The 25153-nt window shown below is 34.3% G+C and overlaps 1 protein-coding gene across 8 annotated transcripts in view; it reads right to left on the bottom strand.

The window, feature by feature from the left end:
* FRMD4A (FERM domain containing 4A) overlaps positions 1 to 25153 on the bottom strand; it is a 733796-nt gene that overhangs the window by 177478 nt on the left and 531165 nt on the right. For all 8 annotated transcript variants that reach the window (XM_074268578.1, XM_074268579.1, XM_074268581.1 and 5 more), the window contains one exon: positions 19946 to 20040. In XM_074268578.1, coding sequence (XP_074124679.1) covers positions 19946 to 20040 — 95 coding nt within the window. The remainder of the gene's footprint in view (positions 1 to 19945; positions 20041 to 25153) is intronic.

The following is a 25153-nucleotide window of genomic DNA, read 5'->3' as shown; positions in this document are numbered from 1 at the left end:
TGTAAATATAATAGAATATTATTATATTGTAAGAAATTACAAATATGAAAAATTCAGAGAAACCTAGAAAGATTTGAATAAACTGATGCAGATTGAAATAAATGGAACCAGGAGAAAAATTTACATGATGATCACAATAATACAAAGAAAAACAATTTGTTGTTGGAGGAAATGTGGAAAAACTGGGACACTAATTCATTGCTAATGGAGTTGTGAACTAATCTGACCATTCTGGAGAGCAATTTGGAACTATGCCCAAACAATTATCAAACTGATCCAGCACGTCTTGTATCTCAAAGACCTCATTAAAAAGTAAAAAGGACCCACATGTGCAAAAATATTTGTGGCAACCCTTTTTATAGTGGCAATAAACTAGAAACTAAATGGATGCCCATTAGTTGGGGAATAGTTGAATAAGTTATGGGATATAAGTATTATGGAATATTATAGTTCTATAAGAAATGTTAAGCAGGATGGCTTCAGAGAGGCCTGAAGAAATTTACATGAACTGATGCAGAGTGAAATGAGTAGAACCAAGAAAATATTGCACATAGCAACAAGAAGATTATGTGAAGATCAACTGTGATGGACTTGGCTCTTTTTAACAATGAGGTGATTTCAACAGGCTTGTGATGGAGAGAGCCATCTGCACCCAGAGAGATTCTCAACTGTGGGGACTGAATGTGGTTCACAACATAGTATTTTCACCTTTTTTTGTTATTGTTTGCTTGCTTTTTCTTTCTTTCTCATTTTTTCCTTTTTGATTTGATTTTTCTTGTGCAGCATAAAAATGTGGAAATATATTTAGAAGAATTGCACATATTTAACTTATATTGGATTACTTGCTGTCTGTGCATGGGGGTGGAGGGAAGGAAGGGAGAAAAATTTGGCACACAAGGTTTTGCAGGGGTGAATGTTGAAGACTATCTTTGCTTTTATTTTGAAAATAAAAGCTATTAATAAATTTTTAAAAAATTTGTAAGGAGTACAAGACTTTGAGCAATGTAATGACCAATCATGACTTGAGAAGATCAATAATAAGCCTGCCACCTGTCCCTTGAAAGGTGAATGATTAGATGTATAGAATAAGACAGACATTTTTAGATATAGTCAACAGTCAAATTGTTTTTGTTTAATTATTCTTATTTCTTAAGGAAGAGGTTTTACGGAGGGGTAGATAGGTAGTGGGTAGTAATAGAGATGCATTAAAAAAAAAAAAACATCAAGTGAAACATCCAAAAGTGCACAGAAGAGAACAAAAAGGTTATAAGGGGACATAAGCAGGGTAGTTTTATGACTTCTATGGTAAATATAACATTCAGAAATTCAGTTTATATACAATCCCATTTTGTTCTTTTTTTGATTAATGAAATGTTCACATTTGTTCATCATTGTTGAATTTACAATCAAAAGAAAATTTAAATGAAAGAAAAGGGGAAAAACTCTTAAGTACTACTTTTTACACGAGGCTTTCTTGATTCTCAATGTTGTTAGTTTTTCCTCATTAAAATTACTCTATATCCAATTTGTATATATTTTGTGCAACTTGGTTTTAAAATTGACCACTGTCGAACATATCTTACCCCTCAGCATGCTATTTGATTTATCATATTTTTCCATATTCTAACATAATCCTAAAGTGTCTTTGGCTATTTTTTTATTAACTTTAGAACTGCAACTTCCTTTTCTTTAATAAATCAATTATCTCTGAGTTACCCAGTAAGTTTTTTTTTTAAATAATGAGCAGTTACATACTATATTAAGGTTTCCAAAACATTTTATATTATTCAAATATTACTTATTTAACAAACTAGAGAAACAGATTTCCCAAAAAAGCAATTGCTCACTTCTCTTCATAGTTATCAAGCCTCCTAATCTGATATCAGAATTACTGCCTATACTACTTATTAACAGAGAAACTGATAATAATGGGCATTTTAAAAACAGAATTTTAGCTGTGAAAAAGATCACATCAAGAGACACTTCTGATTGTTGACATTCCTTGAGAACTTGATGAGATTGGGAGATCATTCTCAAGTCAAAACACAATAAAAAATAAAAAAACCTCCCAATGAACTAGTCTTTTCTAGGTCTTTAAACTTACCAAGTACCAAAGGAGACTATTATGACTTGCTCTTTCTAAAGGACCAATCTATCATTTTTTAATCTGCTCTTTTTCTCTGACTTTTATCCCTTCTTAGGCACTCTGATGGCCCTCTACTGCCAGGGGCTTACTTTGTTAGTACTAGACTTAATATGGATACTCAATTATCATTCTAGAACTCAAGGGATCTATCAGCCTCAATTTTCCCTAGAAGCAGGGATTATTGGTAACCTAAATCCCTATTCCTAGTCTGGGGCACCTTTTTGTGTGAAGGATTTAAATAAAATGGACACAAATAACGCAGTATGAGAAGGCATAGATGGGTTGCAATCTCCCATTGTAAACTATCTGTACCACTATAGAGATCCATACAATACTGAAGAAAATAATTCTCTACACCTATTCCATCTTAGTTCATTATCCAATGTGGTTTTAAAAAAAACACCTTACCACTTCTCTACAGAAAAAGAAGAGTCTTTTGTGAGTTCTGGACATGAGCTAGATGACAAGAAAAACAAAACAGTATCTGATATGAGTTGTCCTTTTTTCTCTCTTAGCCAGAGATTCCACCAAGAATACGCTTTAACTTGTCCATCACCTGCACTGATTTGGAGGCTTTCTGACTGATTGAGAATGAGTATGGGACCATAATTCTGATGAGTTCTTTACCTTTTTAATGCCATAGAGCCCTTTGATAATTTCTTGAACTCTTTTTTCAGATTTTTTTAATTAATAAAGAAAAATACATAAGGAATAAAGAGTGATATTGAAAAATTATGTTGAAAATATTCAATTATATTGAAATAATTATCCATCTATATCACATATGCATATGTGGAAATACATGTGTATAAACGTGTATATCTACATATATATGCATACTTTAAAGACTTATTTTCTTCTGGAAGTTTTAACTTTCTCCTTCACAGGTTAGCTGCTAATAGCAAGATTACATGATGATCAATTCTAACAGAAATGGCTTTTTTTTCAATAGCGAGGTGATTCAGGCCAGTTCTAATGATCTTGTGATGAAAAGAGCCTTTTGAGTAGAGAAAGTATTGTGGGGCTCAGTATGGATCACAACATAGTATTTTCACTTTTTTTTTGTTTGCTTGCATTTTGTTTTCTTTCTCATTTTTTTCCTTTTTTGATCTGGTTTTTCTTGTGCAGCATGATAATTGTGGAAGTATGTTGATAAGAACTGCACATGTTTAACATATTTTGGATTATTTGCTTTCTAGGGAAAGGGATAGGGGGAAATGGAGAGGAAAAATTTGGAACACAAGGTTTTACAAGGGTGAATGTTGAAAATTATCTATGCATATGTTTTGAAAATAAGAAGCTTTAATAAAAAAAGTAGTATATTAAAAAGTTAGCTGCTGGAAAGATATTCTAAATTTAAAGAACTTTTTGGCAGAGAGGGCAAAGGAAAGAAGGAAACTCTACTAGAACCAGGATTCTCATGGATAGTACAAATGAAAACCTAACACAAATAACATGAAAAGGGAAGCAAGTAGTTAGAGAGGTCTTTGAAAATGGGAAGCCTACCAGGAAGACCAGAAACTCAGTACTTTGAGTTAGTAAAGTTGTCCCTTCCACATTTCAACTCTCCCCTCACAGTTTAGATATGTGATGGGTAGAAATCAAAAAGAAATTTTTTTGGGGGGGGAATTTTGTGGAAGCTGCAGCCAACACATGAAGGCCAATATAAGACACAGAAAAGGTTTAGAAATTAAGAAATGCATGCAATACACATATAATATTGTATAGAGAGTACCATGGTTCTTTGTAGTAGGGCTTTCCCAGTGGTCTAATTTTCAGGGAAGCTAAGGCAACCCCTTAGTGGGCCTTGTGTCTAGGGCAACTCTTCTATTCTCTCTTATTTTAATTAGTAAAGCTACTACTCAGCAAACACAACTCACTTCAGTGTACGGCCTCAGGTTATTGCTGTCTGAGATATATAGATCATTGTTATGATATAAGCATGTAATGGACTGGTAGAGATATTTATTGATTTAAAGAAAAATCTATGTATAGAATCCTTGTTTTGTACAATCTTGGAAGAGTTATCTTACATCTTCGTACCTCAGTTTCCCCACCTGTAAAATGAGGGGATTGGACTTTATAATTTTTAAGGTTCTTTTTAGTTCTAAATCCAAAGAATAAAAACAAAGTACTTAAGGAAGAAGTATGGAAAGAGAACAAGAAAAAAACAATTACTAGTAAAACTACTCAGGAGTTGTTTAGTGAAGAGAAATAAAATTAATCAAAAACATGCTAATGGTTTCAAGCACTACTTTGTGAACTTTCATATAAAAGTACATTTTACAAGAAATTCCACTGTTAGAATAAATCCATAGAGGATATTATGCTGCAAAAGACCTTTATTTATACTGTGTTTTGTACCCAAAGAATTTTGAAGCATTTTGTCCAAGTTGTAAGGCCCCTTCATACACACAAAGAAATCATACCCATATGCGCATACACATGTACCAGTTTTAAAATCATTGGTTATTTTGTTTCTCTTTGCTCTGGTCTGTACCTTATAAGGAAAAGGAGAAGAAATAAGAAGGCTAGGTAAACTCTTGTAAGGTCACAGCACTAGGCAGTGCGACTAAAGAAATGCAGAAAGCATCTGAATTTTCTGATCAGGGAGAAGAGACTACTCTTTAGCCTCTCACACAAGGACAATTACCATCTTTTTGTGTTCTAAAAAAGCTTGTTCCATTTGCTTAGCTTATCAAAAGAACCCTCCCAAATTTCTCTTTGAAGCATTCCCTGGATATTCAAGTCTACAATTACTATTTTTCTCCATTATCTTTCAAGTAATTTAGGTCTCACTGTAGGTATTTGTAATTTGGTATTTTTAATGATAATTCACATTTGTTTATTGTACTTAGGTTTACAAAACATTTTTCCTTTTAAGATACATTAGAACAAGTTTTATTCTTCCCATTTTACAGATGAAGGCATTTAGGCTTAGAGAAGTTAAATGACTTGCTCAGGAAAACAGAGTAATAAGTATGGGAGCCTGAATTCAAATATGGAGCTCTGTTAACACTAAAATCAGTAATCTTTCTATGACAGCATGCTGACACATTTATCACGGTCGGTTTTGCATTTTTATTCTATGTATTTAATCTAGTATTTTTATTTTATGCTTACAGCTAGGTGACGCAGTGGATAGAGTGCGGGTTCTGGAGTCAGGAAGACTGGTCTAAGATATTTTCTAGCTGTGTGACTCTGGGCAGGCCATTTAATCCCATTTGCCTCAGTTTCCTCATCTGTAAAATGAGCTGAAGAGGGAAATGGCAGACCATTCCAGTATCTTTGCCAAGAAAACCCCAAATGGAATTACAAAGATTTGGGTAGGACAACGACCTAGCTCACAAGTTAAATAATGAGTTTCATTAGGACAGGATTCATGCTTTCTTTGTTCAGACTCTAGGATGATATCTTGCACATAACTGGCACTCAAAAATGCTTCTTGGCTATTTCCTTAGTAAATTAGTGCATCCACAAGCACATAAATGCAGCTAGAATGCCTTGCCTCATTGTACTGCTTTCTATGGGCCAGTGTGGACTCAAGTTGAGAAAGGCTTGGATTGCTTCATAGCATTGAATGGATTGAGAGAATTACAGTTTGTTTGTTTTTTTTCCCCCAACTCAAGCTTAAGTAATAAGTAGGCACCTGAGTCAGTATAGAATAAAATGCGCTACTCATGCTCTCAAGATTAGCTGTCATAGCTGGGGAAGCTCAATTCAATCAATGAACCATGCTTGAGAAATTCCCCTCAAAGGCACATACATTATTGACAACCCAAGCTACTGGCGAACAGATTGAAGCCTCCCGAGATCATAATTCACACCATGGAGAATTTCTAGGTGAGTCCGTGCTACTTAAATGACAAGGGTATCACTCTGTATATGTTTTTCTAAGTGGCCTCTGACCCTCAAATTTCTCTTTTTCTAGTTTTCCTACTCTTCTTTATTGAGAATAACTAGATAAATGAATCAATACATACATACAGATTTAAATATACATATGTATATAAACTTGTTGCAGTTAGTTTCTTCATTGCCTGCTGAAGTCCATCCTGTCCTTCAAATGCTATTCACTATTCACCATTTTCTTCATGAAGCCTTCTTTGATGCTCTCAGTTGAATGCAGAAACCCCAGGCCTGGCCAGGCAAGGTACTCAATGCCTTCAATTCCTGGGGTGGGGAGCTCAATGAACTTGAACTCTGAAGTTCAGACTATTAGTGTTCACCTTAACTCTGGTACTAATATGGCGAGTTCCTTGGAAAGTTGGGGTTGCCAGGCTGCCTCTAGATGGGTAATCTGCAATATTAAAGATCAAGGAGGAATTCCCTCTAGCCTGGGCCAAAAAAGGAAAACAAAAAAGAGAGGGAGACACACAGAGAGATAAAGAAATACATACACAGAGAGACAGACAGACAGACAGACACAGACAGAGAGAGGCAGAGATAGAAAGAGTGAAGAGAGAGAGACAGAGAGACGGGGGAGACAGAAGGGGAGAAGGAGGGATGAGGAAGGGGTGAGGAACCTCAGCCAGTTTGACTCTATAGTGGATTAGAGTTGAAACAGCATCTAAAAGTACGGAAGAAGAGATACCGAGCTCTTCAATTTCTTATCACTGGAAAAGTCATTCTTTCTTATAGTCAACAGAGGAGAATGGAGAGGAGAAGGAAGGAGGGAGGGAGAGAAGGAAGGAGGGAGGGAGGGAAGGAGGGAGGGAGGGAGGGAGAGAAGGAGGGGGGAAAGGAGTGAAGAAAGAGGAAAGGGAGGGAAAAAGTAGGCATTCCCTCCTTAAAGTTCCTATAGCCCTGTTTCCTTGTACTAATTACATTGTATTTAGTACAATGTATGTAAGTCTTTCTTTTCATTAGCATATAAGCTTTTTGGGAGCAGAGATGGGGAGAGTATTTTATTTCTTATCTACAATTTTTCTCAAATACAGAAGATATCATGAGTCTTTCTATCTACAAAAGACTTCTGGAAAAAAAATAAGCCTGCAATTCAGGAGTTCTAAACAAGGGTTTGTAAACTTAAAAAAAATTGATAACTGTATTTTGATATGAATGGTTTCCTTTACTTTATGTATTTTACTGCATTTACTTAAAGATATTATTCTAAGAAGGGTTCCAGAGGCATCAGCAGACTGCCAAAAGGACAGAACATAAAAATGGTAAAGAACCCCTGCCTCAAAGAACAATGAGACACTGAGCCCCAGCCTTCTTAAAATCCCGATTAACTCAGAGACCTAGAACTGAGACTCTGAGAAACGAGGCATTTTGAAAAGTCTGAAGTGGCTACTCTGTTTTTCCTCTCCTTGAAACTACATGGTGGAAAAAATAACTTGTTGAACTTGTTCATTTTGTCTTTAATAAAACTTTCTTACTATAGTTGTTTTTACAAAGGCCCCAAGTATATATCTGAGCTGAAAAATATCTCCCGCAAAGTCACAAGTAGGAAGGCCCCGAGAGGTTCCTCAAAGGAACTTTCCTTTTGCTTCCAGAGAGGTAGGGCTTTTAAGAGAACGGGGCCATCAAAAGTGCCAGGAAATCAAGTTTGGAAAGTCATGGTAGAAAAATCTGAACTACATGGGAGAAATCCTTGGGGCCACAGGGAAGTGCCTTATTTATAGATATGGACCTCAACTTGAAAAACAAGATAAGGAAACATTCTAAAAGGGGTCTAGTAATCTTGACAAATTCTGCCAACATTGAGCCTAGAAAAACTTTGAGGGGACTAACTTCATGAATGAAGTGAGGAATAAAAAACTGGGGGAACTAAGAAAGATCCATGCTTACACAATACTTTTGGGTTTACAAAGCACTTTTGTTATAATAATCCACTTTTGTTTATTTTAAAATACCTGTATATTTATTTTGCTATAATTATTAATAGTAAAACTGTGAGAAAACCCAAAGAAGGGCTACATGCTCTCTCAGAAAAAATAGAGCTGTGTGTTTACCTTGCAGAAAACAAAGCAGAGAAGAAATGAGAACCCTGGAATCCCTTCTTCTACAGGATATATGAGTCAGAGAAAGGGGGGGTTTCTATGAGAAGGAAGAAAGGAAATGTGTAGACAGCTGGCCTGGAATAGAGAAATATCTATTAGGAGTGGTTAACACTGGCAACTTTCTCATGACATGAGCTATTAATGAGTAATTAAATTATCTTATTGGAATTTCTCTTCCTCTTATCCTGACCCATGTTTTGTCATAGTGTCTCATAGGTACCAAAATGTTTAGTTTATAAGAAGGAGAAATGTGGGTGAAAAGAAAGAATATGGGGCCAGATCACAATTTGAGTATACAGTTTTTAAAAATGAAAAAACATGTTCAAGTAAAAATTAAGCTCTTTTTTTAACCTGTACTTGTGGTGATAGTTACAGGTTTAAAAATTTCAGGAACATAGAAAGGAATTGTGGGTTGTGATAGCTTTGAAATAACTTTGCTTGCTTTGTTGCCATTTAGGAATATAGTCTTATTATTTCCACATTTAAAAAAAAAAACAACAACTAAGGAATACAGGTGGAAACAAGATGAAAGGGACAATCAAGAAAGAACTACCAGAATTCAAGAGGTCTCAGAAGGTCATAGGAATGCCAAAGAATCAGGGTTCAGGATAGCATAAATATATTGTGAACTAAGCCAAGACAATGGGAGCATTAGAGAAATCTGGTCACCCAAACTTAGAAAGGGCATTCAAAGAACTATGCTAATTTAGGTCAATAATAATATTATAATAAAGGGAAATAACACCAGAGGCCACATCTCTTAAATCTAATAAGAATGGTATTTGGAGAGCAAGAAGAAGAGTAATTTTGACTATGAAAAGTACTATGATTCTGGGAGAAGAGGAAAATTTAAGTATTCTTAACACTAGGAGTCACGTAAAACATTTAAATAAATTGTTTTTTATATGCCCCAAACTGAGAAGAGGGACCAGGAGCAACAACTTTGAATTTGAAAAGTATTATAAACCCAGATGTGCTGTTTTCCTTGGGAATTAATAGAGTGCTTCCATTACAATACTAGAGTATAACTTTCCTATCTCAGGAGCTTCAGGCAGCTTAACTCTATAGTGGAGTAGAATTGAAACAGCATCCAAAAGTAGGAAAGACAAGATACCCGGGTCTTCACTTTGATTTCTTACCACCGGAAAAGTCATTCTTTCTAGTAGTCAAGACAATATTATCAGAAGCTAAACAATACAAAAAAGGAAGAGAATGACAAGTTAAATAATTTACTCAGAGTGACTTTCAAGGAATTTTTGTAGTTTCTACATTTTTTCAGCATGGTTGCCTATGTATTTAAAAGGAAATATATTGCTTCTAGAAGCACTAATATGATTGGAATAGGACTCTTAATAATGTTATATTTCTGTTCCTATCTACCCTCAGATCTATCCCTTAGTGGCCCATAACAATTCTGAAGGAACTTCATTTCCAGTGATTTCTTCTTCCTTAAGTAAAAAGACTCTGACCTATACATAACTTCTAGCTCTCTTATTGATGTCTAAACTAGTTTTCTTTTATTCTGTCCATAGTGGAGGAAGGGAACAGCTGACAAGACTTCTATTATCCAATACATTTTTGGAGAACAATTCAGGCTTCTTTTCTTCAGGATAACTGCAGTTTTGGAGTAAGAAAATAGTAGTTTTCTCCACCAAGAAATGCCTGGTAACTTTGTCTTCATCATATCTACTGATTGGTGAGAATTCACACCAGATCCTTTCCTAACAAGACTTGAAAAATAATTCACGTGTGAGAATAAAGCAGACAATTAGGAAATATTTTTTGTTATTACTTTGACTAATAAATAGTTTTTAAACTGAGATAAAATAATGCTGATTTTGTTTGGTTATAAAGCAGATCAAAGATCATATTTATAATATGGATTTGCTTGTAGAGAACAAAAATTATTTGTGTTTATTTAACACACTTTTAAATTTCTACATACTTTTACATATAATCCATAGAAATTTTGCTTCATGTGGTTAAAAAAAAAGTCTTTCTGTGAGTCTCAAGATCTGATGGGTATCACGAGATCCATAAAGAGCACATTACTGGTGGAAAAGGGAGCTTGTGCATTTCAGAAACAACTTCACCAAAAGGAGTCTGGTCAGGTTTCTGGACTGATGTTCTAGAAGACATATGACTTTGAGGGAGACAGTAAATACTTAAGATGGAATATAAAATACATAGCTTGTAAAATTCCTGCTTTGTGTTTAGTTAAATATCTATTTTCCAGGAGAATGGAACGTTAGTTCTAAATCAAGTTTCCAGATCCTGTTTTAAGTCATCTCATCAATATAATCTTTAAACATTTGTGATTGGGAAATAAATACTAATTCTATATCTAAGTGTTCCTTCCTACACTTGATCTTGGCCAAAAGGCCGAGAAGCCATTGTTTCTTCCTTTAATGTTAGTCAAAACCTAATTTGGCCACAAGTCACTGGGATGGGGTATAATGAGATGAAGAGTATAGAAAAAGGAAGCCATGGACTCCTATCTTTTCAGGCCAGAGACCTCCAGGGCTGGCTCTGTCAGACTCTGCCCTGGGTCCAATACAGAGGAGTTCTTAAGTGTAGAATGGAGTTAGGACTGAGTTTAGAACCCTATGAATTCCGCAGCAATTGTTAATGTTAGAAATGAAAAGCAATTTAGTGAACACTTGTTACTGTAATAGGAGGAGATGTCTGGTAAGTGTAAACTTACTTATAGTCACTTCTATTAAAGGAAAAAATAAAGAACATTCCATTTTTTAATGATATTTTACTTTTGCAGGGAAATAGTTTATTTCTTATGAAATGGCTTTTTCAGAAAAAGAGGATAATAAGATGAAACCATTGTGAACACTTGTTTGTTAGTAGTAAATTCAATTCTTCAAAAGGTCTATAGTGTTGTTAGTAAGTCAACTCTCTCTACCAATACAGAGCTAAATTCTTCTCTAACTTAGGATAGGTTAGAGTTTAGAGTAACTGAAGCAGGAAGATTTATCGACCTGTGCTGTCCCTGGTTCTGTACCTTGTCTAATGCTAATGATGAGACAATATACATCTCACCAATAGCATTAATGGGATTATATATTTATAGCGAGACTGGTTTTCTAATAAAAGAAACCATTGATGGCTGAAGTAAAAACTCTCCTAAGGGTGTTCTGGATATACAACAGATAGACAAAAATAGAGCCAAATAACCCCAGCTTATTTAATGAAAGACTTGGGCATAAAGACATATATATGAGACATATATATATATGTGTGTGTAATATGAGATTGCATGTATTTTATGGATGTAGATTAGAATCACATTTTCCTATGTCTCAATGAATTTCTACCTTGATAGCTTAGTCATTGCCTTTAAGGGACCACTAAATTAAAAAAAAATCACCTCCCTAAAACACAAAAATACCAATATAATTATTAATATCCATGGACGTGACCCAGATAATGTTCAGAGAAATTCTGAGAGAATTGAATTAATGGAAGAGTTCCAGGCCTTAGTAACCGATCATAATATTCCAACTCTAGAACTGAGTAAGATCTGAAAGTTCATTCATCTTATAAGTGAGAGAAACTTGGACTCACAGAGACCATTGTCTTGTACAAGTATAGACAGGTAGTTGGGATCAGCAGTGGGATATGAAACTGGGTATTCTGATTGACAAGAAGTGTTTCTCAACCTTTTTTAATCTTAGTCCCTGCCCTCTGGTGTTACCTGCCATTTATCCTGTTTATAGTTTGTTTGCACACATTTGTTTGCATGTTGTCTTTTCTATTAGGCTATGAACTCCAGTAGAGAAGGCTAGAATGTTTGTTTTTTTTTTTTTGCAATTTTTTGTAGATTCAGTGCTTAGCACAATGCCTGGCACATGGTAGATGCTTAGTAAATAAATGTTGTGTTGACTCACTAACTATAGGCAATGCAATTTCCACTACACCAAGATGGTTTATTTACCAATGCTGAGACTCATCTATCCTCATCTATAAAATGGGAATGATAATAATTACTCTATCTAATTCACTGAGTTGTAATCATCAATTAAGGTAACACAAATACAATCATTATGTAAAAATAGGCACTAATTATTCACAATAAGTTCTTAAATATGATCTCATTCTTTTTGCCTTTTACCTAAAAATAATAATGATGAGAAGGAAGAAGGAACAGGAAACAAGGAAGAAAGAAAAAGGAAAGAGGGAATAAGGGACAAGGAGGAAAGAAAACTGGATAAGGAAGAAGGGACAAGGAAAAAGTAATAAGGAAGAAGGAAAAGGGAACAAGGAATAAGGAAGAGATAACAAGAAAGAAGGAACAAGGAAGAAAGAAGGAAGAGGAAACAAGGAAGAAGGAACAAGGAATAGGGAAGAAGGAACAGAGAAGAAGGGACAGGAACAGGGAAAAAGGAAGGGAGAACAGGGAGGAAGAAACAAAGAAGAGGGAAGAGGAAACAAGGAAGAAGGAATGAGGGACAAGGAAAAATGAAGCAGGAAGAAAATTAGAGGAAAAGGAGAGGGGAGGAGGAGAGAGAGTGAGAAAAGGAGGAGGAAGGAGAAGGAAAACAAAGAGTCCTGCAAGGTAGATGCTACTTTCATCTCTAGTTTACAAGTGAGGAAACAGATTAAATGACTTGCCTAGAGTAATACATCTAAGGATCAGCACTCCATACTATACCATCAGCTACATCTCAAGAGAAAGAACGGTAGAAAGAGCTCCCAGTGTTATAGGACTTGAAGATTTGAAAGCACTCCCTTTCCAACAAACCTATAAGGTAGATAAGAATCCTTACTTTAGTACTCTGTCTTTCCTGACAGTAAGTGGTTAAAGAGTGAGAGGATATTGAAGGAAAAGTTCTTATGCCAAACTTTTTTTCCCTTCATTTACTTTAGAAAATAAAAGAGTTGTGGAAAAGCACTTCTCTAATCATTAAATTTGAGGCCCTGTTATTTTCTATAATGTCTGACATTCTAATGTGAGTTGTCTCTGGGGTAGTAATGAATGTTGAATGCCATATTACTAGAAGAAGCTATTAAAGCACAGGCACAGAGATTGTTGCTATTGATTTTCTCCTCAAAGTCTCCTAATACAGTATTTCTAATGAATGGAAATCCCAAACCTATTTCTAAATAAATTACTTTCCTGGAGCAGCATTTTTATTGTTTCTTTCTCAATTCAAAAATTGCCTTTATAGTTCTTTGCTTTAAAATTTTGCAAAACAACTCACCAAAGTCATATATTCCTTCCTTCAATCCTCAAAATATTAATTTTAAAAATCTGTTGTAGGGCTATCCAAATGTAAAATTCAAAAGTATTTCTAATATAAAGAAAAATATTATTGATGACAAAATTTAAATCATGATTTTTAAAAGATACCATAATGTAAAACATTTAAATTTGGAGGTATAAATGAGTATGATTCTGAATTCTGCTAAAATATCAAAAACTCTTTCACATGTAAGAATCAATAATAGTGTTTACTTAGCTCTTACCCTCTATATACATATTAGGTCTGGAAAAAGAAGAAAAAGACTCAGTCTCTTAACCTTAAATAGGTCAAAATTTAGCTGAAAAAATCTGGTCTGTTGAAAGTAATTGGTTACACAATTTGTGCACAATGCAATTCAATGCACAAATTGTGGGATTCTTGGAGGTTGAGACCCCACCAATAAGTTCCTCTTGCCTGGACTAATATTTGGCCAAGATGCTATAAGCTTATGAGAAAACTTAAAGTGAAGGATATTATCAGGTGGAGCAGAGGTTTATGAGGAATAAATTATGAGTGAGGCAATACAAGAATTGTTCATATTTTTTATTCTTCTAAAAATAATAGTAGGACTTAAAATATATACTGACCAAAATTTATTGTTTATTTGATGATTGCAGATTTTGCCTTTTAAAATAGAGCATTTTATAATGTCTTTTTCCTTAAATATGCATATTTGTTTTATTTTTCTTTGCTAACTTTTATTGCATATCTGGTTCTTGAAATATTTTGTTCTGTTGAAACATAACTGAAATATAATTCAAATATCTGTTAAAATACAAAATAGGTATGAGTATTAAACAAAATCCCAGAAGAGCATTTGGTACACCATGTTGGGTAGACTGGCATATGTGTAGACACCATCACCTTGCTTGTCTGATGTAACCACTCCATATGGGAGAAATGAAGGATTTTGCTTCAGGGATAATTAAATTAATATATAAGGAAAATGCTATAAGGAGATTGTGGAGCATAGGTAGACATTCTGTTACTAATTCAGGTTGGCTAAACTTGAGTTGAATGAAGCTAGTCAAAGTGCTTCTTTTTCAAGACACTGTTATCCACTTCTTTCCTAAAGGACCTACCTCACAGGGCTGTTGTGAGACTGAAATGTTTTATAAAACTTAAATTTGTAAAGTGCTTTACAAATATCAGTCACTTAATACAAAAGTTTTCCCAGATGGAGACAGAATTCCTGAATGAATGAAAAAAGCACTTACTACATATAAGACACTGTGCTAATTATAGATAATAGAAATATAAAAACAAGAAGAACCTTCTCTCAAGTATTTCACCTTCTCTTAGGGGAAATAACACGTAGGAAGTTTCAGTTCCAAATCACATGGTAAGTTTTTTGTAGTCCTTAGGATGCAATGAAAAACAGATCCTAATCCACATTATTTATACAAAGATAGAATCATATCTATTTCTGAGGTCAAACCACTAGACAGTAACAAAGACTTTGGGAATAAGTTGGTATAGTAGATAGAGAGCTAGATTTGGAATGAGGAAGAACTGAGTTTGAATTCCACCTCTGACATTTGCTAGCTGTGTAACACTAGGTAAATCATTTAAAATCTCTCTCAGCTTCCTCATATAAAATGGGGGTAATAACAGTTCTGATTTCACAGAGTTATTGAATGGGATAATATACATGAAAAGCATTTTGCAAATCTTAAAGCCCCAGAAAAGTTAGCTATTTACTACTACTATCAACCTACATGCAATAAGTGGTAAGATGGATATCACTAAGAAACTGTATGATTGGGAAAAGAGGTGAACCAATCATGTGGTAAGAGTGGGATGCTGCTATATGGGCAAACAAAATATTAAATTGGTACCTCTGAAGGCAAAAATGCAGGCCTCCAGAATATTACTGTTGTGGATTAAGGGTAGATTTATTCCATTTTCCCACAGAGGATGGATATTAAAATGTGGACAAGAATTGCACATTATGAGAAGGCAAATACATAGACTGCTGTCTTTACCACCAGTGGTAGAGTCTCTCACACCTCAGGATTCACAGATACACAGAACACTTTCTCCACCCAGCTAATCTATCTTCATTAACACTGAAAGAAAATCTAAAACATGTTTAAAGAAGTATGTGGATCTAATATATTATGACAAGATATGATGGAAAGTAGGGGTTCTTAAATAATTTTTTAATCATCAACTCTTGTGACAATTTGATGAAACCTATGAAACTCTGTTCTATATATATATATATATATATATACATATGTATGAATATATATATACATATGCATATATGTGTATGTATATGTATATACATGTATATGCATGTATGTGTATGTATGTGTGTATGTGTATATATATGTGTATATATATATATATTTATATATATATATATAAATATATATATATCTGAAGCAACTGGGTTTATGTAACTTGCCCAGGGTCACACAGCTAGGAAGTGTTAAGAGTCTGAGATTAGAATTGAACTCAGGTCGTCCTGACTTCAGGATTGGTGCTCTATTCATTGTTCCACCTAGCTGCCCCCCAGAATATATTTTTAAATTCATAAGAAAATATTACATTTCAATTATAGGTCAGTGAAAATGAAAAAGTAATGTCATTTCTATCCAAGTTTACAGATCTGCTGAAATCTATTCAAAGACCCTAATATATTGGGGTTCCATAGACCTCAGGTTAAGAACCCTTGATGTAAAGAATATGAAGAGAAAGAAAAATTTTGGTGACAAAACATATGTTGTAATAAATCGGAATTTTTACTTACTTACACAAGTACTTACACAATCATACAGATAGCTGTCTGAGCATGTATATAAACACACATTTGATTTATTTCATTTAAATGCACACATTTCAATTCCCTATAAAAATAGGATATGGTCAAGGATTTTACTTCAGCAGTTAAAAAAAAGTCAGAGAGGATTAAGAATAGCAATGGAAGGGTGGTTAGTAATATCCACAAAGAAGACTGGGTAAAATCTAACAAAAGCCAGGCCCCTAAAGCAAAACCTTTCCATTAGATAGTAGAAAAAAATAAGAGTTCAGTTTGCTCAAAAGACTACCCCGAGGGCAAACGCCTGATTGATTGCCCTCTGGAGTAGCCCAAACTTGTTTTTGTCCCTAGCTGATCTTTCTCTTTGCCACCAGCTCTCCCTGTCGACCCACAGATCTCCTTTCATTCTCCCGTGGCCTCCTGTTTCTCTTAAAGTGCCTGAAACTCTCTGGTTCCCAGAGGTGAGTTGGGTGCACCTGCTTGTTCTTATTCAGCAACTATTTTTGAACAGCACCTTCTTTATCATCTGCTTTGTCCTCCTGGCTGCTTGTCATTGCTACTGTCTGGGGAAACCTCCTTAGGAGGAGGCACTTTCCCTGGATAATACCATTTGGATGGCTTGTGATCTCTCTGTCCCTGACTTCCACAGGGCCTTCCCAGGTACAGCTACACATTTACTGAAAGCCATTCATTCATTCATTCAACAAGCATTGATTAAGTGCTTACTATGTGTGAGGTACTGTTCTAAGCACTAACAACACAATGAAAGGCTCCCAGGGAAAATACATTCTAATAGTGGCAAAAACATATAAATATCTAAGTACAATACATAAAGAGGATATCAAAGTAATCTAAAAGGAAAAGAGTTTAGAAGCTGGAGAGCATGGGAAAGACTTCAAATCTGGGATTTTAGTTAAGTCTTGAAGGAAAACAAGGATGGTAAAAAGTGTAAGTATGGAAGAAGAGCGTTTGATCAATCAAATAATATATTAATAAATAATAATAATGCACCAAACAGTAGATATTTATTAAAAGGCTATTATGTACAATGCACTGGAGGATACATGGGTGGCAGCTAGAGCAAAAGAACAGAACCCAGAACTTGAATATCATATTTGAGTAATATTGACACAGTAGCTATATCTTAGAATTAACAGAGAAGAATAAGACATAGAGAAGTGGAAAGGTTGGAAGGGGTCAGGTTATAATGAGCTTTGGATTCTAAAAAAGAGGATTTTATCTTTTATCCTTGATGAAACAGGAAATCACTAGAGCTCTTTGAACAGAAAGGTGACACTGCTGGATCTGCATTACCAAAAAATCACTTTGGTGGCAATGTGGAGGATGGATTGGAGTGGAGAGAAACATTGGAGTGGAGGGAGAATACTTAGACTAATAGGGTAATATGTGTAGAGTATTTTGCAAACTTTAAAGCCTTATATACAACTTTAGTACTATTACTATATTTATTCAGTTATTTATTTCTGCAATTGTTGTTATCATTATTAATGATCAGTGGAACTGATGAATCATTAAGCTACATAGTAAAGAGTTGAAAGAGAACGGGACCCAGGGACCTTCAGGGAAACTAGGCTCTGAGGATATGACATGGATGATAAACTAGAACTGAGAAGTCAGGTTGATAAGTAGAGAATTAAAAGAGAATATCACCGCCAAAAATTAGAGAGAGTATCCTTGACCTCTAGACATAGACACATGCATTCTAACATATACTAGTCAAAGTCTGGCAAGGACAAGAAATATCAACTTCTACCTTAATGGATGGATAAATTAATAAAGCACTTAATAACTACTTATTATGTACCAGTAATGGGACACTATGAAAGAAGAGAACCAGAATTAGAGTGCAAGAAAATAAGGTAAATACAGAGTTTGGAAGGAGGAATACAATAAGATATACTTTAATACTATTGGAATATAATAAATATCTCTGAGGAATATTAATCCTTTAGCATCAAATACCTATCATATGTTAGGCATAGTATTAAGTGTTGGAGAATTAAAAATGAAAGGGAAACAATACCTGTCTTCAAAGAGCTTCTTTTGTGAGGAAGACAATTGCACATGCATAAACCACCATGTCATATTATGTTACAATTATATTACTAATTAAATATTCTTGAATATATTGGAACATTCTAAAAAATAGGCAAAAACCAGTACTTAGGTAAAAATAGGTTAAACAAAAGTATTTAGACAGAGTCTAAGGAAACAGCTAAGGACACTGTTTCAAGTACTCTGGAGCAAATTTACCCCAAATCTTTTATGTCTTAAGGATACTCTCTTTTTGGACCAGGAAATGGGAAAGAATGAAAGCTACAAATGTTACTTTTAATGAATGTTTAACTTTTTCATGCCTGAACATTCTAATTTAGATAGCACATATATATTCATTTTATGACACATTAAATAATTAGTTACCATAAAGTTTCAAAGTCTTCACAAGCACAAAGGGTAAACAATATTCAGATCCTTGTTCTTAATCTGTAAGAGCATGAACTTCATTATTTGCCCCTTCTCCCTGTAGTGTATGATATCTTTAATACTTTTTTCCTTAAAAAAAAAACAAACTCCTTGACTTAAAACTAAAACTTTTTTTTTTGACCAGTGGATAAATTCAACATGTACCACATTTTTTTTTCTTTTGGGAGGTCAAAATTGTCACTTTAATTCTTTTAACCTTACTTTTTCAAAAAGAATGTTAAATTGCTATTGAAAAAAGATTTTATAATAGTAAAGTTCATTTGAAAAATATGAACAATGGGAGGATAATTAGTTGAAATGCTGTCTAACCTTTTAAAAAGGATAACAATAGGAAAATAGCCTACATCACAGGCCTTTCATTTATTTTTCAGAAGAACAGGAAGAAAATATTTGGAAGCAATTGTTTTAGATGTATGTCAGGGAAATATACACATAAGTAAAGATTGTGAGTAAATTCATGTTCTAAACTTTTGTTCGATCTCTTAAATTTTTTAGAACATAGAAACGAAGCATGAAGACGCTTAAGTTAAGAAAAAACCCAAATCTTTTACTTGGATGCCTATGTGGAGATTTTTCAAATTCAAATCAATTTATCTATGTAAATAGTCATAATCTTATTAAATCAATCTTATTAAAGGAACATTTGTGTTGCCAAACAGTTTCACAAGAAAGAAGTGAAAAGACCTTTAAAAACCCAAAGTTCTCTGTATTCATAGGATGATGTATGTTTTTACTTCTTATATTCTATAATTGAGTTCAGACAGTTTGTTTTCATTTTCCATTTATCACCAAGGTTGCTTCCTGGCCTCAATATTATTTCAACATGCAAGGAAATATCTAATTTCCAAAAAAACTTTTCAAATTTAACTTTAAAAACAAACCCACACTTTTTTTTAAACCTAATTTTTACAACCATTTGAATTCTAAATGTAATGTATTTGACTATGACTGTCTTTTCAGAAATAGCTAGTTTATTTTTGAAAAATCATTAATATAGCAATAATCTGTAACTGACGTAGGAATCATATTGGCACAAAAAAGATCACAAGTCCATTGAAATAATCAACTGTCATTATCCAAATTGGATCCTTTGACTATACTACTTGTGCTCAGTTCTTACTGTGACTTTGTGTATGGGAATGCAAAGCAGGAGTGACCCAATCCCACTGGCTACAAGTGATTTATGCCCAATTTCTGACAGGAGAGGGCTATCTTAGAACCATTATATCATTATTTATGGCTTTAGATGTTGCTTCATGGCACTTACGTCTCATCTGTGAATGCTATTCCAAAGTATTCCTTTTCCTTCAGGTTGAAGTGAGATGCCACTAGATCAAGCAGTTCCTTGGCCAAAAGCTTGGGCTGAAGGAGAACAAAGGGAAGAAATAGAAAATGTTGACATGAGAATAATTGACGTAAAAACTTCCATATATTCTGCTTTATTACTATATATATATATAGATATAGATATAGATATAGATATATCTATCTATCTATCTATCTATCTATCTATCTATCTATCTATCTATCTATCTATCTAAAATCTTTCCCCTGGGGTCTCAAAAATTCATATCAATTTAAGTTCTTGAATCCTCAAGGTAACACCCAGTGATGTAGATTGGAATATAGAAAAGGAATCTGAAACACACAAAAAAGAAAGCTGAATCTCAAAAGAGAAGGACAAATTTACTGTCAGAATTAGCACTTATATTGGGTGCCTCATTCTCCTGAATACTGCTCTCTCTACACTGAGTGTTAAGATCTGTGTAATCTCTTTTAAAAAAATATTGCATCTATAACCTATATCAGATTGTTTACTATATTAGGAAGTACAGTGGGGATGAATGAATCTGCAAGATACCTTAATTATAACAAGGATGATGAAGTAAAACAAAGCATTCCATTAAATGACAGTCAACAACAAGGTCAAACCAAACTAGGAAGAGATTTTTAACTCATCCATTCTTCTCAGGCTTCCTTATACTAAAATTCATAACTTTGTCTCAAATCAAAATATTCCTAATCCAGTGGTTTTTTTGTTGGATTTATGGGCCAGCTCTTAATTTCAGACAGTTTCAGAATTATCAAGTAGTCACACTTGGTATTCATTGTTAAAACTAGGTGAGAAAAGGTGGGTCTGTGCAGAGGGAGCTAGAGTGAATAAGACTTGAGTTCAAATCTGACCTCAGACATTTGTAGCAGTGTGGAGCTGGACAAATAACTTTAAATTCTCTCTGTCTCAGATAACTAATCTATAAAATGAAAATAGTAATAGTAAATAGCTCCTAGGATCACTGTGAATATAAAATGAGATATTATTATTAAAGTTATTTGCAAACCTTAAAATGCTACATAAACACCAGTTTTGCTATTATATTATATATACACTATTATTAACATGTAATTAATATTAATATTTAATCTACCTACAAACTCTAAATGCACTAAAATAAGAGATAATGGGAAAGCAGATTTCTGACAGAGATATCTGTGCCCAGGGCATTCAGCAGTGGGTGTTAAAAAGAATACAGATCAAAAAAGGCAAAGACTATATAATTAGTCTGGCATGAATTCTTCCAAACAAGGTCATTATGTGTCTTCAAGCTCAGAACTAGGTGGTGCAGTGGATAGAGTGTGAGAATGGAGTCAGGAAAACCTGAGTTCAAATCTGGCCTCAGACACCTACTAGTTGTATAACAGTGGGCAAGTCACTTAGCCCTGTTTGCCTCAGTTTCCTCCTCTGTAAAATAAACTGAAGAAGGAAATGGCAAATTGCTTTAGTATCTTTGCTAAGAAAAACCCACATGAGGTTATGAAAAATTGGATATAATTGAAAATATGAAAGAACAACAAAAATAAAGCTAGGTCAGGATAAGGGAACTCTAAAGGAAGAAAAAAACTTTGTTCTGTTGTTATGTAAAAAACTTCAATTTTGGTGGTTAAATTTGCTCTTTTAAAATTCAGTATTAGGTAGACGGATCACTTTTGAAAATGCCATTGTTAAACAAAAATAAAGAGGCAAAAGCAGATACCTCAGCGCTATGGTTTCTGTACAATTTGTGTTATTTTTGAAGGAGGAGGAGTTACTTTAATCTTTGTTGTCATATCTCTAGGCAAAAGGATGGCAGTCCCTGAGTGACTACTACTTTATTGAATAAAAGCAACTTAACCCATTTCTTGTGGAAAATGGGAATGTCTTCTGGCTCTTTGATTTTGTAAAAAGTGGGTTGTATTTCCAAGAGGTATAGCCATTACATGCTATGTTGACAAATCAGGATTTGCCTGTAATACTATACTTTCACAAAAAAGGTAATCTCTACAATCAACAACTTTGTGGTGCACACATCTATCCAAATGACAGGAGTTAGAGCTGAAGTAAAGAAACCCTCTCTCCTGATCCAATCACTTTATAAATGCAAAAAACTTAAAAAACAACAACAACAAAAAACAACAAGGGACTCAGACTAGTGAGGTTAAGCTGTCTACTGTAAAATATATTTAATATACAGAACATGACCATAAGACTATAATGCCATAGGATGCTATAGGAACAAAGGACCTTAGAGATTCTTATCTGATCCCATCAATTTACGGATGAAAAAATGGAAGCTTGAACTGAAGTGACTTGTTCTAAGATCAGATAAGTAGAGACTATCAGAAAGACAAGCTCCCAAGTCCCTTGACTTTGAAGTCTTTCTTTTTTGAAAACAAATCAATCATCTTCTCTCCCTTTCTATATTAACTTTTTTTATAAACCATATAATTTCTTATGAATTCAATTATCATATCTATGCAAATGACTCCCAAATCTACATATCTAGCCTTCAGCTCTCTTTTGAGCTCTAGTCCTATATTGCCACCCAGATGTCCTAGAGTTGTGTCAAATTCAACATGCCTGAAACAAAACTCATATTTTCTCTCCCCCTCCTCTCTTCTTCCTAACTTCTCTAAGAGTTATCTTAAACTCCTCCCTATATGTGATATATTCCCAATTTTGTCAATTCTACCCCCTTGACAACTCTGGCATCTTCTTTCCAATCACATGGCCATTATTCTTCTAGATTAGGCTCTTAGTTTGACTTAAAACTCTTAACTCTTTAACTCTTAACTCTGCACCCCATATGCCCTTTCCTGCATTTACCCACAGCTTGCCAGTGATAAATCTGAAGTGAAGGAATGACTGTATTGCTCCCCTGTTCAAGAAGCTTCAATGGCTCCCTCTCCCTTTCCCTTCATATGCCTTCCATGACTGTGCTATTTCTCCCTTCTTGTCTCTTCCTCACAAAACCATTAGATCCTTTTACATTTCAGGTCAAGTGCCACCTCCATCAAAAAGTCTTTCTAATATATCAAACTGTTATCTTCTACTCCCCAATTATTATTATTTATTTTGCATACACCGAGAATTTACTTGTCTGTGACTGCATTGTCTTTGATGATAGTATTTGTATTTGTATTTGTATTTGTAATTCCAATGCTGAGCACAGTTCCTTATGCATAGTAGACGCTTAATAAATGTTGTTTGATTGATTGGTTCATCAAGTTGTTGGAGACGTCCTTATTACCTCTTTAATTCTTTCATTCCTTTCCATTCTTGTTACCACCACCAAAAGCCAGGTCAACATTTACTTTTAATTAAGTAATTACTATTGACTCCTTTATATTTGCTTGCTTTCAGTTTCATCTATTTTAATCTTTAGTATATTGTTGTCAGCATAATATTCCCAAATTTTAAATCTGATTACATATCTGTCATACTAAAACAAATCCTCAAAGGCTCTCCACTACCTACATAACAAAGTCCAAACTCCAATACAGAGCATTCAAAGCGATCAAGATTCATCTCTCCAGTTTTACTACATAGTATTCTTTATTCATTCACAAGTTACATCAGGCAAATTAGATTTCTTAGACACTGTCTTATTTTTTTTCTTTTTCTTTCTTTCTTTTCTTTTTCTTTCTGCTGAAGCAATTGGGGTTAAATGACTTGTCCAGGGTCACACAGCTAGGAAGCGGTAAGTGTCTGAGACCAGATTTGAACTCCGGTCCTCCTGACTTCAGGGCTGGTGCTCTATCCACTGCGCCCCCTAGCTGCCCCACTTCTTAGACATTTTCTGGAAGCATCCTACTTTTCTTTCTCCATGCTTTTGTTCATGCTATTCCCTCCAACATTTCAAAGCCCTGCTCAATTAATGTCCACTTGAAGCCGTCTCTGATTCCCTCTTATAGGAGAGATCTCCCTTCTCTGAAATTCTGAAGTACGTTGAAGTTATTTTTTTCTTAATAACTGTTAGCTTATCATTTGTTTATTTATCATTTCCTCTATTAAATTGTAAATTTTAGGGGAAGCAGGGAACAAATCTTATTTATTTTTTTATTCCCTAAATACCTATCCCTTGTGTTTATATCTAAGTATCACTATTTTATTATAGATAATCTTCCATCTGACTCCCTTCTGATTGCAAAACAGATTGCATTTCCTCCATAACTCAATAGACCAGAAATTCTTAACCTTTTTGGGTCACCCCTTTGGCAAAAAACTTTTCAGAATAATGTTATTAAATGAATAAAATCAAATACATATGATTGAAAAGGAAACCACTTATACTAAAATATAGTTATTAAGACCTATTAAAAAAGATAAATTCAATGACTCCAAGATAAGAACTTCTGTAATGAATATTTTGTATGCAAGATTTCTCAAAACTAATCAAAAAAGTCACTGCTTTGTGGACCACCTGGTGATGAACTCTTTCTGAACTTAGCTATGGTGGTCCTTTGAATAAAAGATAATTTGTTGCTGGAACCAATACGGTGGCCTTTCCAACCTTGACGAGTTTGTCAGAACTCATGTTCCAGTGGCGTAGACTTTGAGAATCTAGATATCAGCATAGGGCTTTGGGGGCCTTGAAAATGTAGGCACAAAATATATTTGCTCAATAGATGAACAAATTAATGACATAATATGTTCTGTGATGGCAATTACTTTTTCTTTGAGAATGAATTAGATTTTTGGAAATATCTAAAAGTTATATAGTGACAAGTGTGGTAAAAAATGTATGGGGGGGGGCAACTAAGTAGTATAGTGGATAGAGCACCTGGATTGAATTCAGGAAGACCTGCATTCAAATCCAGCCTTAAATACTCTTTGTGGGACCTTGAAAAGTCACTTAACCCCGTTTGCCTCAGTTTCCTCATCTGTAAAATGAGCTGGAGAAGGAAATGGCAAACCACACCAATATCTGCCAAGAAAATAACAATAAGATCACAAAGAACTGGATATGACTGAAAAAAAGTGACTGAACAACAAATGTGGTGAGAAGGGGGGATGGTCAATATGGACAGTCTAGCTGTGGTAAAAAATAAAATAAAATAAACAAAGGAGATATAAGTGTGGAAGGTACCACATGCTTGTGGTCTATTATGGGAAGCTGAAGTTAGTGGTTATCTGATGCTCAGGAATTCTGTTATGGAT

Source organism: Sminthopsis crassicaudata, chromosome 5 (assembly GCF_048593235.1).
Source record: "Sminthopsis crassicaudata isolate SCR6 chromosome 5, ASM4859323v1, whole genome shotgun sequence".
NCBI classification, from domain to species: Eukaryota; Metazoa; Chordata; class Mammalia; order Dasyuromorphia; family Dasyuridae; genus Sminthopsis; species Sminthopsis crassicaudata.
This window is presented reverse-complemented; position numbering and strand designations above follow the sequence as displayed.